Source organism: Schistocerca cancellata, chromosome 3 (assembly GCF_023864275.1).
Source record: "Schistocerca cancellata isolate TAMUIC-IGC-003103 chromosome 3, iqSchCanc2.1, whole genome shotgun sequence".
Classification (NCBI taxonomy): Eukaryota; Metazoa; Arthropoda; class Insecta; order Orthoptera; family Acrididae; genus Schistocerca; species Schistocerca cancellata.
The window spans coordinates 42,672,150-42,689,324 of record NC_064628.1 but is presented as its reverse complement, the minus strand read 5'-3'; the positions used below and the strand labels follow the sequence as shown (position 1 = coordinate 42,689,324).

Below are 17,175 nucleotides of genomic sequence, written 5' to 3'. Positions count from 1 at the left end.
AGGCTTCATCTCTCAATGATTGAATATTTGGTAGGTACAACACTTTGTTCAAATTCCACTTGTCCTCTTTCCCCGAAATGATTTCTGGGGTAGGTCAGGGATGCACAAGTCAGCAAAGTGGCGTCCAATCAAAAGCCTTGCACCAGGCTTTTGATGCAAACTGTATTATTATTATTACCACATAACTCAAACCAATTACTTTCAAATTCCTTAATAATTAATAGCTCTTGTGAAGTTTAGTGACTTTTCAAATCCAAAATTTATTGAAAGAAAGCTACCACCTTTTTTTAAAAAAAAAACATACAACCAGCTAAATATGTGGGATGAAATGAGGCACTTTCCTGCAAGAGAATGTCTGAATACAAAGTTTTACAATAACAAATTCCAGGATGGAAACAATAAACAAGGTGGGGCCAATGAACCACTCACCTGTAGCTGGTGGTTGTGTGGCACATAGAAACACATAACAGCTTTCGAGCTACTGTGCTTTCTCCTAGCCCACATAAAATCACACAGACATTCATATGTAATAACACTAACTTGTTTATTAACAGCTAAGGCAGAAGAAAGGCAGGTGCCAACTGGAAAGGAGTACAATATATTTGTTAAGGAGTGTGCAGGTATATTGGGAAACAAGACTGCGTGGCTGCTTTGTTCACCCACAAGTTAGTTTAACACATTATTTCTGTGAGTCATTCATTATTTCTGCTCCCTTACCTATGGTAATTATCTTGTGTTAAACTAAATTTAAAGAAACTGCCATTCATTAGACAAAGTGCAAGTTCTGCATTTTGTTACTAACACTGAATACAATACTTTTTTGCAAACATACAAAATGGTCAATTCCTTTTTATTTGTTGAGATTGCCAAGAACATTATGAGAAACAAGTTGGAGAATGTTGGTACTAGATAATTGCTTGGCTGTAGCTGGATCTTAGAATTTCCATCAGAGTTATTGGATTGCAACTAGAATACAGTCGTGAGTGCCCAAGGTAAGTGCAATAAGACTGCTCTTGTTCTCTGTCTAAATGATTTAACAAGTATGGTGAGCAACACCTGGGACTGTTTGCTGAGGATGCTGTAGTGTACAGGAAAGTATCATCTTTGAGTGACTGTGAAGGATAAAAGATGACTTGGATAGATTTTCTATTTGGTGTGATGAATTACAGCTTGTTTTAAATGTGGGGAAAATGTATGTTAATGAAGATAAATACGAAAACAATCCTGTAGTGCTTGAATATAGTACCGGTGGTGTGCTGCTTCATATAGCCATGTTGATTAAATATCTAGCAACAGAAAATGGAATGAGCATGTAGGAATGGTAAGTGGTCAACTTTGGTTTATTGGGAGGATCTAGAAGTGTTGCTCATCTATAAAGCACATTACATGCAGAACACAAGTGAAATCCATTCATGAGCACTGCTTGAGTGATTGGATCCCCACAACGTTGGATTAAAGGCAGACATCGAAGCAACTGAGAGGCATGCTGCTACATTTATTACTGGTAGGTTCATCCAACACGCAAGTATGCCAATCGGCATGGTTTTCGAAAACACTGATCACGTAAAACCCAACTCGCACTCTTCTTACATGACATATCGAAAGCTTTGGGTCAAGGCAACCAGGTAGATGCAGTGTTTCTTGACTTCCAAAAAACATTTGACTCAGTACTCAGGGTTGCCACAAGTTTCCCCACGTGAAATTCACTGATATTATCCTGATTTCCAGACAGGCTTTAGCATTTTTCCCTGACAAATTTTGATATCTCAAGGGTAAGTAAAGACACAAAAAAAAGTAAAGACTTCCATATTTCTCCCCTGTGTGAGCAAAAATCTTAAGTACTAACATGTATGTCTTTTGCGATGAACCGTTTTTAGATCGAGAAAGCAAGCCAAATGGTATAAGTGTTTCATTAAGACCACTGCTGTTACTTTTTTTCGATAAAACAAAACACATTTGATGACAAAAACATGCATTTCCTTGGAGTCGCAAGACAAATTCAAACTACCTTCACTGATTTTAGAAATAACCCCAAAGTCCACGCGTGTCGCCAGCTATTCACATGTCACAGAGACCATATTGATGAAATGAGACTGCAGTGGTCAATCCATGTAACACAACTTGTGCGAATACTCTGAGAATCAATACTAATGAGGATAGGTAGCAACTCCCTGTAAATACGATTGCTGAGCCTCAGACAGGTACACAGAAAAGAAAATCACACGTTCACAGCTAAATTTTTGACCACAGCGTTTGTCAGAAAACGAGAGCATACACACGTTTACACGGTCACTCAGACACAACTCGTGCACACATGACCCCCACCTATGGCCACTGCGTCAAGAATCTCTGAGAATCAGATGCAAACTAACCGCTTCTCGCACCTTCCCCCCACCCCCCCACTTCTCGTCGGCAGTTGCTAGGCTAGTGGCAAAAAGTGGTGGCAGCACTAACTGCACGCTGAAGGGGATGGTAGGAATGGGAGGAGCAGTAATAATGAGGGAGTATGGAAGTGGCGTACATACTAAGATGTGCCCAGTCAGCGATGGTACATGACATCTCGATAAACAAACCATTTCATTTACTGAGACAAAAAACTAGATTTTTCCAGTTTTTTTTTTAATTTATTCCCCCCCCCCCCCCCCCCCCCCCCACACACACACACACACACACACACAACACACACACAAACTTTCCCGTTTTCCCTGACATGTCTGAAATTACCTGATTTCCAGAACTTATGGCAACCCCAAGAACTGCAACTACACTTACGTCAAAAGTATGATCATATCGGGTATCAAGTGAAATTTGTGACTGGATTGAGGACTTTTTGGTAGGGAGGACACAGCGTGTTATCTTGGATGGAGAGTTCATCGTCAGATGTAGAAGTAAATTTGGGTGTGCCCCAGGGAAGTGTGTTGGGACCCATGCTGTTCATGTTGTATATTAATGACCTTGCAGACAATATTACTCATAAAATCAGGCTTTTTGCAGATGATGCAGTTATCTAAAATGAAGTACTACTTGAGAAAAGCTGCATAGATATTCAGTCAGATCTTGATAAAATTTCACGACGGTGCAGAGATTGGCAGCTTACTCTAAATGTACAGAAATGTAAAATTGTACACTTCACAAAATGAAAATACGTAATATCCTATGACTATAATATCAATGAGTCACTATTGAAATTGGTCAAGTCATACGTATACACAGTTGTAACACTTTGTAGGGATATGAAATGGAATGACCACATAGATTCAGTTATGGGTAAAGCAGGTGGTAGACTTTGGTTTATTGGTAGTATATTGGAGAAGTACAATCAGTCTACTAAATAGATTGCATACAAATCACCTTTGTGACCCATCCTAGAATATTGCTCAAGTGTATGGGACCCTTACCAGATAGGACTGATAGGGGATATTGAACATACAATGAGAAGGGCAGCACGAATGGTCACAGGTTTGTTTAATCCATGGGAGAGGGTCACAGAGATACCGAAGCAACTGAAATGGCTGAGTCTTGAAGTCAGACATAAACTATCCTGAGAAAGTCTATTAACAAAGCTTCAAGAGCCGACTTCAATTGGTTACTCTAGGGATATACAAGGGTGATTTGAAAAGTTCTCAGGACAGAATAGAAAAAAAGTACTTACATAACTGAAGCTTTTTTTATTTTTCAATGTGGTCTCCTTGTAGATTAATGCACTTGGTATAGCAATGTTCCAGTGCCTTGATCCCATCTCGAAAATGAGTTTCCTCCAGGCCTGCAAAACAGTTGTTAACTCTGGCTATCAATTTTTTGTTTGAAGTGAATCTTTGTCCACCAAGAAAAATTTTCAGTTTTGGGAAGAGACAGAAGTCTGACAGAGCCATATCAGGTGAATAAGGCAGGTGTGGCAACAATTCATACTTTAGTTCATGTATTTTTGCCATGGCGATGGCACATGTTTGCGGGTGCCCATTGTCTTGATGGGAGATGACTTTCTTCCTTACTAAACCTTTTTCGCGTACCTTCTGTTGCAATTTGTCCAGAAGGTTAGCATAGTATTTTCCAGTAATTGTTTGCCCAGTGGGGAGGTAATCTACAAACAGAACACTGATGCCATGACCTTCCACACCAAAGGAATTGTCTTTGTTTTCTTTGGTGGTGGAGAGTTTTCACTGCTTTGTTGTTTTGTCTTTGGGGTACAGTAATGCACACAAGTTTCATCTGTGGTCACAAACAGGCACCAAAAATCTTATTCATTTCTGCTAAAATGGGCCAAACATTGTTCCGACATGTCCATTCTCATACATTTCTGATCCAGCATCAAGAGTTGTGGCACCCATCTTGCAGATAATTTTTTCACTTATAATTCTTCAGTTAAAATGTGATATACCCTTTCAGATGACATCTGGCAAGCATGAGCCATTTCATGCACTTTCAATCAGTGACCCTCCATGACCATTTTGTGCCCTTTTGCAATGGTTTCTGGAGTAGTGATACATCTTGGCTAACCACTGCGGGGATCATCATCTTAGCTGGCCCAATCAATTTTAAATTCATTTTTCCACTTGGCAACAGTTGAATATGAAGGAGCAGAGCCCCCAATGTATTCCGGAAATCAGCATGTATGACCTTTGCTTTCATACTTTTATTTATGAAGTACTTAATCACTGCATGAATGTTGATTTTTTCAATCTCTGCAAATCACTGAGCCACCTTGCTGCCACAGCTCTCTTCCAAGAGCAATGACGTGGCATATGTTTACAGGCAAAAGTCCAATGAATATCACATGAACAACTCGTGCTAGCGCTGACCTCTTGTGGTGATTCTGAGAACTTTTCTAGCCATTCTCATACTACAACCCCCTATGTATCGCTTACACAGGATTCGTGATGATAAGATTAGAATTATTACTGCATGCACAGAGGCATTCAAACCATCATTCTTCCTGTGCTCCATACATGAATGGAAAAGGAAGAAGCCATAATATCTGGTACAATGGGAAGTGCTCTCTGTCAAGCACCTCACGGTGGTTTGCAGAGTACAGATGAGATGTAGATGTATTACAGATATGCAACATAAACTCAAAATGGAATACCTGGAAGGAGAAGATTTCTTTTTGTGAAACATTATTGAAAAAGTTTAGAGAACCAGCATTTGGGACAGATTGCAGAACGATCGTACTCACACAACATCCATCTTTCTTAAGGACCACGGAGACAAGATAAGAGAAATAAGGGCTTATACAAAAGCATACAAACAGTTTTTTTTTCCAATCACTCCATCTGTGAGTGGAACAGACAAGGTAATCACAAGGAAAAACAGTGGTACAGAGTACCCTCCACTATGCACCACATTGTTATGAGTGGATTATGTATGTAGATGTCGATTAGTAGTATATATGATGGCTTTTTAAATTATTTCACTAATACAGTACTGCAGATAGTTTTTCTGGGTGAACCAATTAACACTTCCCTTGGTGACAGCATTGTAATTGCTTCATGTTGAGCAATCATGTATTTTCCATAGGACTGGAATGCTTGAGATGAGGTGCGAACATGCTTTCACTACTTTATGCAGCTAAGATGATGAGATAGGAGCTAGTGCACTTCATCTTACATCTTATCTATTAGTTTTTTTATTATATCTAAAAACAAAGATGATGAAACTTACCAAACAAAAGCGCTGGCAGGTCGATAGACACACAAACATACACACAAAATTCAAGCTTTCGCAACAAACAGTTGCTTCAGGAAAGAGGGAAGGAGAGGGGAAGACTTACCTTACGGGGAAAAAGGACAGGTATACACTCGCGCACACACACACACATATCCATCCGATATACAAACAAAGCTAAGACTCCAAATACACAAGACATGCCTCAGTTCACAAGTATCTACTATTTCTACAGTGATTTACACCCTGCAACATCAATATGGTGACTCTGTTAGTCACAATCTGTATTAAAATGTAATGAAGAGGATCACTTAATGGGAAGAACTTTCATTCTTTCCTTTCATTAGAGACTTCAAATGCTATGTGTGTTTTCTAGCATCCACTCTCATGTTATACATTTAGGAATGAAATGGAAGTACCTGTTCCATAATTTTACTGCCTCAGCACTTGCAGAGGCAATTGCTAAATTATCTGAACTGAAACACACTGAGCGGACTTCAGAATGATGTCCTTGACTTGATATTTTACGAATACATTTGCATTCTGCCTCTTTATTTGTGCCGACGACTGAATGTAGCTCAATGCTGTTGTTACTGAGGGACACAGATACCTACAACAAATTGCAGAATGATTAGGAAACAAAACACAAAATATTATTAAAATAAACAGTTATTGCTACAAGTGTTGCTTAAGTATGTATACTTTTATTGTATTGATGTTTTACATGTGAACATTTTACATTATACTTGACTGTGACCATTATGAACATCAATATGACATAATAATTACTATTAAGTAGTCTCTTTATTGTTCTTTCCATTATGTGTTTTGGTGGAGCACACCATCATCAGGTGGATTTATTACAATCCAAAAGGCATAAAAATTTACTACCTGATTACTGTGGGCAACTTGTGGCAATGTACTGCAGCAGAAGATAGAAGTCTCCAAAGGTAGGTACTGGCCAACAAGTCGGGCCCATTATTCGATATTTAAAAATAAGTTTTTCATAAAATCAAACAATGGAAAATCCAGGATGGAATGTAACAATAGTAGACTTTCATAAAACAAATAAAACTTACTCTTAATTCCTTCTGACTCCCCATAATTACATGTGCTGCCTTAATTTTTCCATTTGCTTTAATTACAGGTAATCTTGCAACTTCATCTTTCAATCCAGGGACCAGGGATGTATCAGCCTCAGGTGGATCACAGTTCTCTTCTGCCCTACAAATGTTTTGGACATAATGCATTACCCATGAACCGTAAAGTACAAGTACTACTCTTATACACAAACATTGCAAAACGCATAGCCTTTAAGCTTTTTATTTTGTGCTGCTGAGAAAGAGGAGCATGGAGAATGGGGAGTGAAACAATCAGGTTTCACCAAACACAGGAAGAGGAGTAATTCAGAGAGAGAGAGAGGATAGTGTTCCACCTCCCTCACATAATGCACCACAGAATTATTCTTTATGTTTCACAACTAGTAAGGACTGTTATCTACTGTCACCATGCATACTGATCTTTCTTTCCTGAGAACCAGTACATCATATGATTGACTAGGAACTGATTCATTGCTCATTTCACAAAAAGAGCTTCAACAAAGTGTTCACAGATGCAAACACTAACCCAAAGTGTCAAACTTCTACAAATTCAGAATTAGGGAGCAATACAGAAATAAAAATACACATTACAACAAGTGTTGTAGTCAAATTAGTAATGTCAAAATGTTTCAGTTTCTTACAACACAGATCTGAAATATTATAAAACCACCTCATTAAGAAGAACAAATGGCTGACATCTGACAGTTTTCTACTAAGAACAGTTTTTAAACTATCTTTCGTACCACGTGAATATCTTCAAATGCGTGTAAGCTTAGATTCAAGGGGAGAAGGGAATGACAGAATAAACATAATCAAACTAAAAAAAATAACGTTGCCAAAAAATTGCACTTTAATCAGAAGAAAGACAGTCAGTTCGACAGCATGCATTTTTGAAATCAAAATCTGATGCTGGGTAACATTCAGTACTATCTCACTCCAGCCCGTGCTATGTTTGCATCTTCTTTGGCACACTATCTGGAAGATGGTTGAGCTATTACTGCTCAAGCAACATAAGTTTGATGACAACAACTCACCTGAGACCATCCAGTATCTGCGGAAGGTTCTTGCAAGTTTCAATTGGTACCAAGCATGTTCAAATTCTGCACCTGCCAATGTACCAAAGAAACTAATCTCTCTTTCTCTCTCACTCCCTTCAAACAATCTCTTTTCTTGTTTGTTCATAATCAACAACTACAGATCACACTGATCATGTGAAGACAGCTGCGTTTGTCTGGGACATAGCTCTCTCAGCTGCCTGATAGTTGTGTTTGTCTGGGACATAGCGCTGTCAGCTGCCTCCAACAAACCAACACAAACTTCTATAGCATTCTCCCTGGGTTACCTATGAGCCATAATTACCAAGCAGCAATCATCAGCTGGTGCTGTTGACTACCAGCTACCACTATGTAAAGATTTTGAGTACTGTACGCCTGACGGCAGAGGTTGAATGTTTCACTTTCATCATTGTGGTGCATGCCACTTCAGTGTAAAACTACCCTTTGTAACAACTCTTCTTCCTGTAAAATGACAATGTACATGCAATATAACCTTGAAATGACCCTACAAGACATGTTGACAGAGTGGACAGTGCAGCACACAAGCCACTTCATCCTGTTCAAGATTGAAAACCTAGGGCACTCTACGGAACTGCACTGAAAATGCAAGTTTACTTTGGCCTACATTACACAGGTGGGCCATACATAACGATGTTCCATGGTTAATAATACTGCTAAAGAGGTTTTGAGAGAGTGGTGAGAGTCAAAAAGAAGTAAAGCCTTGTAAGAGACACAAGAAAATGAAATACTGAGATGAAAGTTGTTCATTAGTCTCAGTCAATTCAGACAAATTGAAGTCAATGGGACAAAATAATAACCCAAAAACTTCCTTGACAAAGACTATGTTCACTCTTCTCTCACAATGATCATCTAAAAAAATGTCAATATGAAAGTTGCATTTATGTAAATTATTCCTTTTATGGCTCTGACAACCATTGTAAGCAAATCTATTTTGATGACGAGTCTCTTTGCAAATGCATCACCAGTCTTATAACTTCTTTCTCATCTGCCACAACTGTTCAAACAAAATATGGATGTTTCCACAAAAAAGCAATACAGAAACTTGCCAGCACTAGCCTTGATGAAATATTGTGGAATTTAGACAATGTGATCTGCTGGCAAACCCAAAACAATGTTTTTAACAAATCTGCTGTGGTAACATAAAGTAGCACAACAATTAAATGTTTTCTATCTACCGTAACAGGATAAAAATTCTATGTAGAGCAATGCAAACAATGTTAAAGACAAAACTTCAATGTATAAATGAATTACAGAGAAATATTTGGGAATAGAAACAGTAAATTGGACATTTTCAACTTGCATTCTTCTGTATGGTATTAAACAGTACGCACACACACACACACACAGCCAGCAACTGTATGGTTGTACATTTGTTAAACAATGGAAAGTCCAGGTTGGAATAACAGCAATATTATGAAAAGGATAGATTGCTACTCACCATAAAGATAAAATGCTGAGTTGCATACAGGAATAACGAAAAGACTGTAACACACTAAGCTTTTGGTCAAAGCCTTCTTCAGAAAGGAAATACACCATTCACACCAGTAAGTACACCTCACGTACATATGAGCACTACCTCTGGCCTGAGATAGCAGTTGTGTGTGCGTGAGGTGTGCTTGTGTGTGTGTGTGTGTGTGTGTGTGTGTGTGTGTGTGTGTGTGTGTGTGTGTGTTTCCTTTCTGGAGGAGGCTTTGGCCGAAAGATCAAAGTGTAACAGTCTTTCTGTTATACCTGCCTGCAACTTAATCTATCATCTTTATGGTGGTTTGCAATTAATCCTTTTCATAATACTGCTGTACTTCTATTAGTAACACTATGCCACACATAGTGAAAAGGACAAATTTATAGAAACTTGCAATCTTCTTCAAGATGTCGACTGCAGTTAAATCAGCCACAACAACCTGCATCATGGCAGACTACTGTAAAGGGCAAGTTAAGAACAGCCAAAGCTGCTGTTGTGTTCAAATCTCTCTCTCTCTCTCTCTCTCTCTCTCTTTCTCTCTGAGACAGTCATATCATCAAGAATGTTTCAAATTAGCTGAACTGAAAGATGGAACTGACTGTATTTGAGGAGGAGAAATTCTGAAATCTACCATTTGACTCATTTAGAAACGACGCAACAAAGAAGTTATTTATGATTTTATTCCTAGCTGTTACTTTCTCAGCAACAGTAGTATGGTATATATTTCAGGAAAAAATTCAGTCATCAGTTGCACAGTTATTTCTGTTTTGCTCAGCAGTTTTGACAGATCACCCTTGCGTCTTCAAAAAGCGTAAAAAACATTGGGACACTATAAATAACTGTGCAGCTGATGCATGAATTTTATTTTGAAAGAAATTATTACTGTATTTCCTTGATATGTTTGTGCAATACAAAACACACAAACACTTTCCACTCTTATATCAAACAGCCTTATAACAGATGCTCAATAAGCAATAACTACCTTTAAAATATATATTTAGCTGGATAATGTAAATACATTTATATGCTAAATTAATAGATTATTGTGGAAATACCGGGAAAGTCTTTTTTTCTCCCTTTTTTGCCTCTTCTTAAAGCGTGCTTGTGTTTCTTCATCCGACTTAAAGTGATACAATTCCAAACTGTTATCAGTTCCATGGCAGCACAACACGTGTCCTGTAGAGTCTGCAGTTAAAGATACAACTCGGCCCTTCCCAAATCGGAGTAGAGATCCTGCCTTCTGACATATAACTGGACTCTGCAACAAATCAAATCTCTAATAACCAACAGCTGGCATGAAAATAATGTCAGTTAGATGACACATAACCCAGAAGTCATACAAAGCCCAAAGCATACTAACTGATATCAAAAATAAAATATATGAGGCACACGAAATCCTGTGTGTACAATACCAATTACTAACAGCTACACTTAAAAATACATCCAGGTGGACATTCACACAATAACATTAAAAAAGTTATTTTGCAACTAAATTTCCCTCATAAATAACATTACTGAAACTGCCGATAAAAATGGAACATTGTGCCCTTCTTCTGCCAATTATTTACCACTCAGCTAAAAGCACGAACAACTGACTAATTACAGTTTCTAGAGAAGCAACAATCAACAATGTGAGGGTGCAGAAAGCAATAGAAGCCACTGTATTACAGACACACAATGTTTATCCACATGGCGTATGGCCTGTAATAGGAAGTGTCATGATGATCTCTCCATTGGCACATGATTCTGGGTTACTCCCCCATCTGGATCTCAGGGAGAGCCTGCCAAGGCAGAGGTAACCATCCAAAGAGGACGAAATAAGCAACAAAAGGATAACATTCTATGAATCAGAGCATGGAATGTCAGATGTTTGAAAATGGCCTGAAAGCTACAAAATATGAGAAGGGAAATGCAACGGTTTAATTATTCTAGATAACAGTGCGGGCCAGTCAGGTGAGATGGAAAGAAAAAATTGATTTTTGGTATGATGGGTACAGAAAAGTTCAGTGATAGGGTTGATCTCATCGAACAAAGTCCAACAACAACGGTTCAGGTATATGTGCAGACTTCACAAGTAGATGAGGATGAGATAAAGTATATAATGATACTGAATAGGTAATTAATTATGTAAAAGCAGATGAAAATCTAATGGCCATAGGGGACTGGACTGCAGCAGTAGGGGAAGGAATAGAAGAGTGAGGCTTGGTAGTATGAATGAAAGACAAGAACTATTGAGTTCTGCAATAAATTTCAGCCAGTAACAGTGAACACAAAGTTCAATAATCACAAGAGGAGGAGGAATATGTGGCAAAGGTCTGGAGACAGGAAGATTCCAGTTGGATCACATTCCATCATGGTCAGATAAAGATTCCAAAATCACATATTTGATTGTAAGGTGAACCCAGGAGCAGACGTAGACGTAGACCACAATTTACTAATGATGTCGAGAGGACTGAAGTTTAAAGAGAACTGTCTGGAGGAATTGATGTGGAAAGAAGTGGGATATTGAAGTGCCGAGGACTGATGAGATGTGATCTTAGTTCTCTAAAACTGTAATTACTGTACGAAAGAATATCACAGTAGGTAGTTCAGGTGAAAAGAAATGGAGATCTCTAAAATGAGCAATCACAGAGGTTGGACACACAAACATACATACAAGGAATGTAAGTGTGAAGAAACTTTGGGTAACAGAAGAAATACTTCCACTAATTGATGAAAGAAGATAGTACAAAATCGTGCAGGCAAAGACAGGACTAGTAAATCAGGAATGAAATAAATAGGAAGGGCAAGGAAGCAATGATGGAATGGCTGCAGGAAAAATGTGAAGAAATCAAAAAATAAATGGTAATTGTAAGGACTGCTATAGCATAAAGAGAAGTCAAAACAACCTTTTATAAAATTAAAAACAAGAGTGGCAACACTATTAAGAAGCCATGAGAATCTGACTGTCATACTCAAGAGGGGAGAGAGATAGATGGAAAAGAGTGCATTGGAGGTCTCTAAGGGGCGGGGCGGGGCGGGGCGGGGCGGGGTGGGGGGTGGGGGGGGGGACTTGTCTGATGATGACATGACAGAAAAAGTAAGAAATGGGAGTCAATTTGGAAGACACAGGGATACCACTATTGCAGCCCAAGTTTGAGACAGCTTTGGAAGCATAGAAAGTGTGTGTGTGTGTGTGTGTGTGTGTGTGTGTGTGTGTGTGTTTTCTACTTCTCATGAAGGATGTAGACCAAAATGTAATGTGCCCCAAGTGTTAGCAGATTTCGTGACTGTGTGTTTTCATGCAGTAAAAATTACAGTATCTATGTAATGTTAAATGAACCAGACTGGCAACTTTTTCTTCTCTCTCTCCTTGATCAGCCATTATCCGGTACAGTTGCAGTTAAGTAGAGATTCTGTTACTTGTGCTCATTATGTGTAATAATAATAATAATTTAATTTCATTGTGTTTATCATTATGACCAATCATACCTTTTTTCCTCAGTTTTTTCATGAATTTGATAAGTAAATGTGGCTTACTTTGTATGGGGATGTCTGGTGGTGAATGACCGCATATTAATGGTACCAATCAGTGGAATACGACTGGCCTGCTTTCAAAATAGAACCTGCATTTAAAATTTCACCTTTTGCAAAACAAAGTCCGACAGCTTTTAGGCACAAATCACGTCCCAAAATTATACTTGCCAACAGACATTCCCAGTAGAGAAGCCTAGCTAAAAAATATGGTGGTAATTAAATTCCAAAATTTCAATATTTAATTTCAAAAAGATACTACCAAAGTCGTGTAACAATAAACAGAAAATACAATTTGTCACTACCCATATTCTGGGTGATGGAGCCTTATGGGCAAATGGAGTAATAGATTATTGCCATACTTATGAGGAATTCGAGAACGCTTTTCTAAATAAATATTGGCCAGCAAAAACACAAGAACATTTAAGGCATGAGAGATATAATCCTGAGATGAACAATAGTAAAGTAGGTACACTGCATAAATATTTTGAGAAGTATATAAATAAGATGAAATATTGGGATGAACCAATGCTCAAACAAGAAGTCATAGGGCTTTTAAAATCAAAATTACCAGTACCAATAAAAGAAAAACTACTTCATGTACAGATTCAGGTGTAGAACTTTTCATTTCAATGCTTAATTCTATTGACCTGTTGCATGAAGACGCAAAATTGAATGGGGGCAGTAATGCTCAAGTATCGAGTAACAACTGTAATAACTATTATCAATATCACAATAAAAATGGTAAAGGTCTCAAAAATGGGAATAGTTTGCCTTAATCTTACAACAGTAATAATAACCTAGGACCATGGGATGGAAGAAATTCTCCTCCTTTTAATAAGTGGCATAGGCAAGACAACAGGTATCATCCAGGGTACAGTAATTACAATAGTAATAACAATAATCAATCAAACCACTGGCAACCAATAACACAGCAGTCAAACAGTAATTGGCATCCTAACACAAGAACCAATACACAATCAGATGGTGCTCCTGCACCACTGAACAGTGCCGCTGAACACAACTGGAGGCAACAGCCACCAGTAAGAATTATAAAACTGGTGGGCAACACTACGTCCAGCACTACAGAGGCGTTATAAACTAAATGCGACCTCATACAGACTTCATATGGCGGTCACGGAAGAAGCAGGGGGCAAATGTCGTAAAAGCCTGTATTTAATAAGACATAATCAGGGAAAAAATCTGAGTGATGAACTTTGCAAAGAAAACCATTTGTGTAAACGAACAGAAAAGGAAACACTCCAAGCTACATTTCACGCAGTAGTAGGTGGGATACCAACCAGAGTTACTGTTGACACATGCGCAGCTACAAATTGTATGGCTTTACAATTCTATAATAAGATTTGTGAACTTCAGACACCATATATGCTGCTGGTACACAATTGTAGGATCATGGGTGCATTTGGAAATAAGTCAAAGGGAGTACATATGCAGACTCATGTATTAGTTGAGGCAGGTAATGGAGCTATGGAGAGGACATTCTTGGTTTGTTAAGGTTTATCAGTGTGCTTACAAGAAAGAGATGCAGTAATTGACATTTCTTGTGGCAAATGTGTATTAAAAGTGAATGGGAAAAGGATAGCCCTACCATTCATTAAAAGGAAGCCGGTTCACAGTAAGTTATGTCAAGGAGTCCAAATCAAATATGTAAAACCAGAGGTAATTTTATGTGACAATCAATTTCCTATGTTGCCAGATTAAACACAGCCCAGTCAACAGGAATTTGATGTACAGTATGCAGACAGGAAATATGAAGCAAAGTTTATGAATCAGTTTATTTAAACACTGTACAACAAAATGAATTAACCTTTTAAACAAGTATATATCTGTAAGCCCAGTATAATTAAAAGATATGGGTATATAATGCAAGTAAAGCCACACGAAACATTTTGCCTGTACTGTCCCATGAGCCAACAGAGGAGCTGTGTTGAATGAAATCCGTTGCATGTTACAACAGGATATAAAGAAATATTTTACTGAGTAAACATTTCCTAGAGTGGATGTACCTACATAAATATTATGAGAACTTGTAAATATGTTAGTACGTAAGCCAGTGTACATAGTAGTCTTAAGACAAATTTATTTTCTTCATGTGCATAAGTACATCTTAAGTAAATCTGCTGAACAACAAACTTTCACATTAATAGTAGAAGTTCAGAAATAATCTTTTAAGTAAATTCATTTCATTAATATTATGAAGAGAAAAGTAACAAGAATCTTATTTTGATGTACTCTTAGTAACATTTTCATGGATTCAATTTTTCCATTTCTTTTGCTATGCAATTCTAAGTAAAGAAAGTAAGGCAGAGGCCATACAGGTGATAAAGTTTTTCTATTAGTAGATTTTAAGTTTTGTACAGATGCAATGGTTAGTGTTATAAAATAATTTTCTGTTTATGCCTAGCATGTAGTTTGCAAACATAAACAGCAAGCTACTGAATATCTGAAACTAGCCTTTACAAGTAGCTTCAGGTACATGAATATGTCACTCACTTCACCAAAAGAAATAACTTCCATAATAAAATCTTTAAAAACAAACCATTCTAGTGGCTATGATGAAATATCAACAAAGTTAATAAAGGCGTGTTCTTGTGAGTTTAGTACAATTCTAAGTTACTTGTGTAACCAGTCAATTATAACTGGGACATTTCCTGACTGGCTAAAATATGCAGATGTTAAGCCTCTATTCAAGAAAGGGGATAAAGAGATACCACCAACCTACAGACCGATTTCACTTTTGCCAGCATTCTCAAAAATTTTAGAAAAAGTAATGCACAGGCAGCTTCTCAACCATCTGACCACAAATAACATATTATCAAGAACACAGTTTGGATTTCTGAAGGGTTCTGATATCGAGAAGGCTATTTACACCTACAGTGAAAATGTACTTAATTCATGAAATAACAAATTACAAGCAGCAGGTATTTTCTGTGATTTGTCAAACGCATTTGATTGTGTGAACCACAACATCCTTTTAAATAAATTAGAATTCTATGGTGTCATGGGCAGTGCTGCAAAATGGTCCAAGTCATATCTCGCTAACAGGAAACAAAGGGTGTCAGTGCAAGGGACTAGTGAATTAAGTTGTCAGTCATCATCAGAATGGGAAGAAATTACATGTGGGGTCCCACAAGGATCCATCTTAGGGCCATTGCTTTTTCTTGTGTACATTAATGATCTCTCGTCAGTTACACTGCCAGAAGCAGAGTTCATTTTGTTTGCAGATGACACAAGTATTGCAATAAATAGTATGTCGAGTGTAGTTCTAGAAAGATCTGCTAATGATATTTTCATGGAAATGGTTTAAAGCCAACTCACTGACATTAAACTTCGAAAAGACTCACTACATGCAACTCAGAACCTGTAAGAGGTTTCCGTCCAACATATGCATAAAGTATGAAGAAGAGCACATAGAAGAGTTTGACAGTCTTAAATTCCTGGGATTACAACTTGATAATAAATTCAGTTGGGAGGAGCACACCACAGAACTGCAGAAACGCCTTAACAAATCTGTATTTGCAATTCGAGTGTTAGCTGACATAGGCGACATAAAAATGAAAAAGCTTGCATATTTTGCCTACTTTCATTCCATAATGTCATATGGTATAATATTTTGGGGTAACTCTTCAAGTCAAACAAAAGTTTTCAGAGTCCAAAAGTGTGTAATACGTATTATTTGTGGAGTAAATTCACAGACATCATGTAGAAACCTCTTCAAAGAACTGGGTATACTAACTACTGGCTCTCAGTATATTTACTCCTTAATGAAATTTGTCCTAAATAATATATCTCTTTTTCCAACAAACAACTCAGTTCATACATACAAAACCAGGAACAAAAATGATCTGCACAAGGACTTAAAAACACTTGCTTCAGTTCAAAAAGGGGTCCACTACTCAGGAACACTCATCTTCAACAATTTGCCAGCAAACATAAAAAATTTAGTTACAAATAAAGATCAGTTTAAAAGTAGCCTGAAAGACTTACTAATGGCCAACTCCTTCTACTCCATTGGCGAATTTTTTAATAGGGACAAATTGTATATATTCATACTATTAGTATTGTTATTTCAGATTTAAAAAAAGAAAGGCATGTTCCACATCCACGAGGATCTGGTCAGCACGGATCTATGGAATGAAAAACTAACCTAATCTAATCTAATCTAATCACTGTGGGTCGTGTTTTAAAGTGAAGTGATAAAACTACTGAAATTTTATTCTGATAGAAGTGAAATGGCAACATTGTGGCATGAGCAGATTCATATTCTGCACTAATTCTCGCGACTAATTTAAACGGCACACACCAGTTTGTGTGAGGCAAAAACAGTCAGTGAGGTCCTTAG

At 37.7% G+C, this 17,175-nt stretch overlaps 1 protein-coding gene across 1 annotated transcript in view; it reads right to left on the bottom strand.

The window, feature by feature from the left end:
- Positions 1–17,175, bottom strand: part of LOC126176882 (WD repeat-containing protein 3) — a 121,609-nt gene that overhangs the window by 68,339 nt on the left and 36,095 nt on the right. Inside the window, 3 exon segments of the mRNA XM_049924082.1 lie at positions 6,081–6,271; positions 6,741–6,885; positions 10,355–10,557. Of these exon segments, the coding sequence (XP_049780039.1) occupies positions 6,081–6,271; positions 6,741–6,885; positions 10,355–10,557 (539 nt within the window).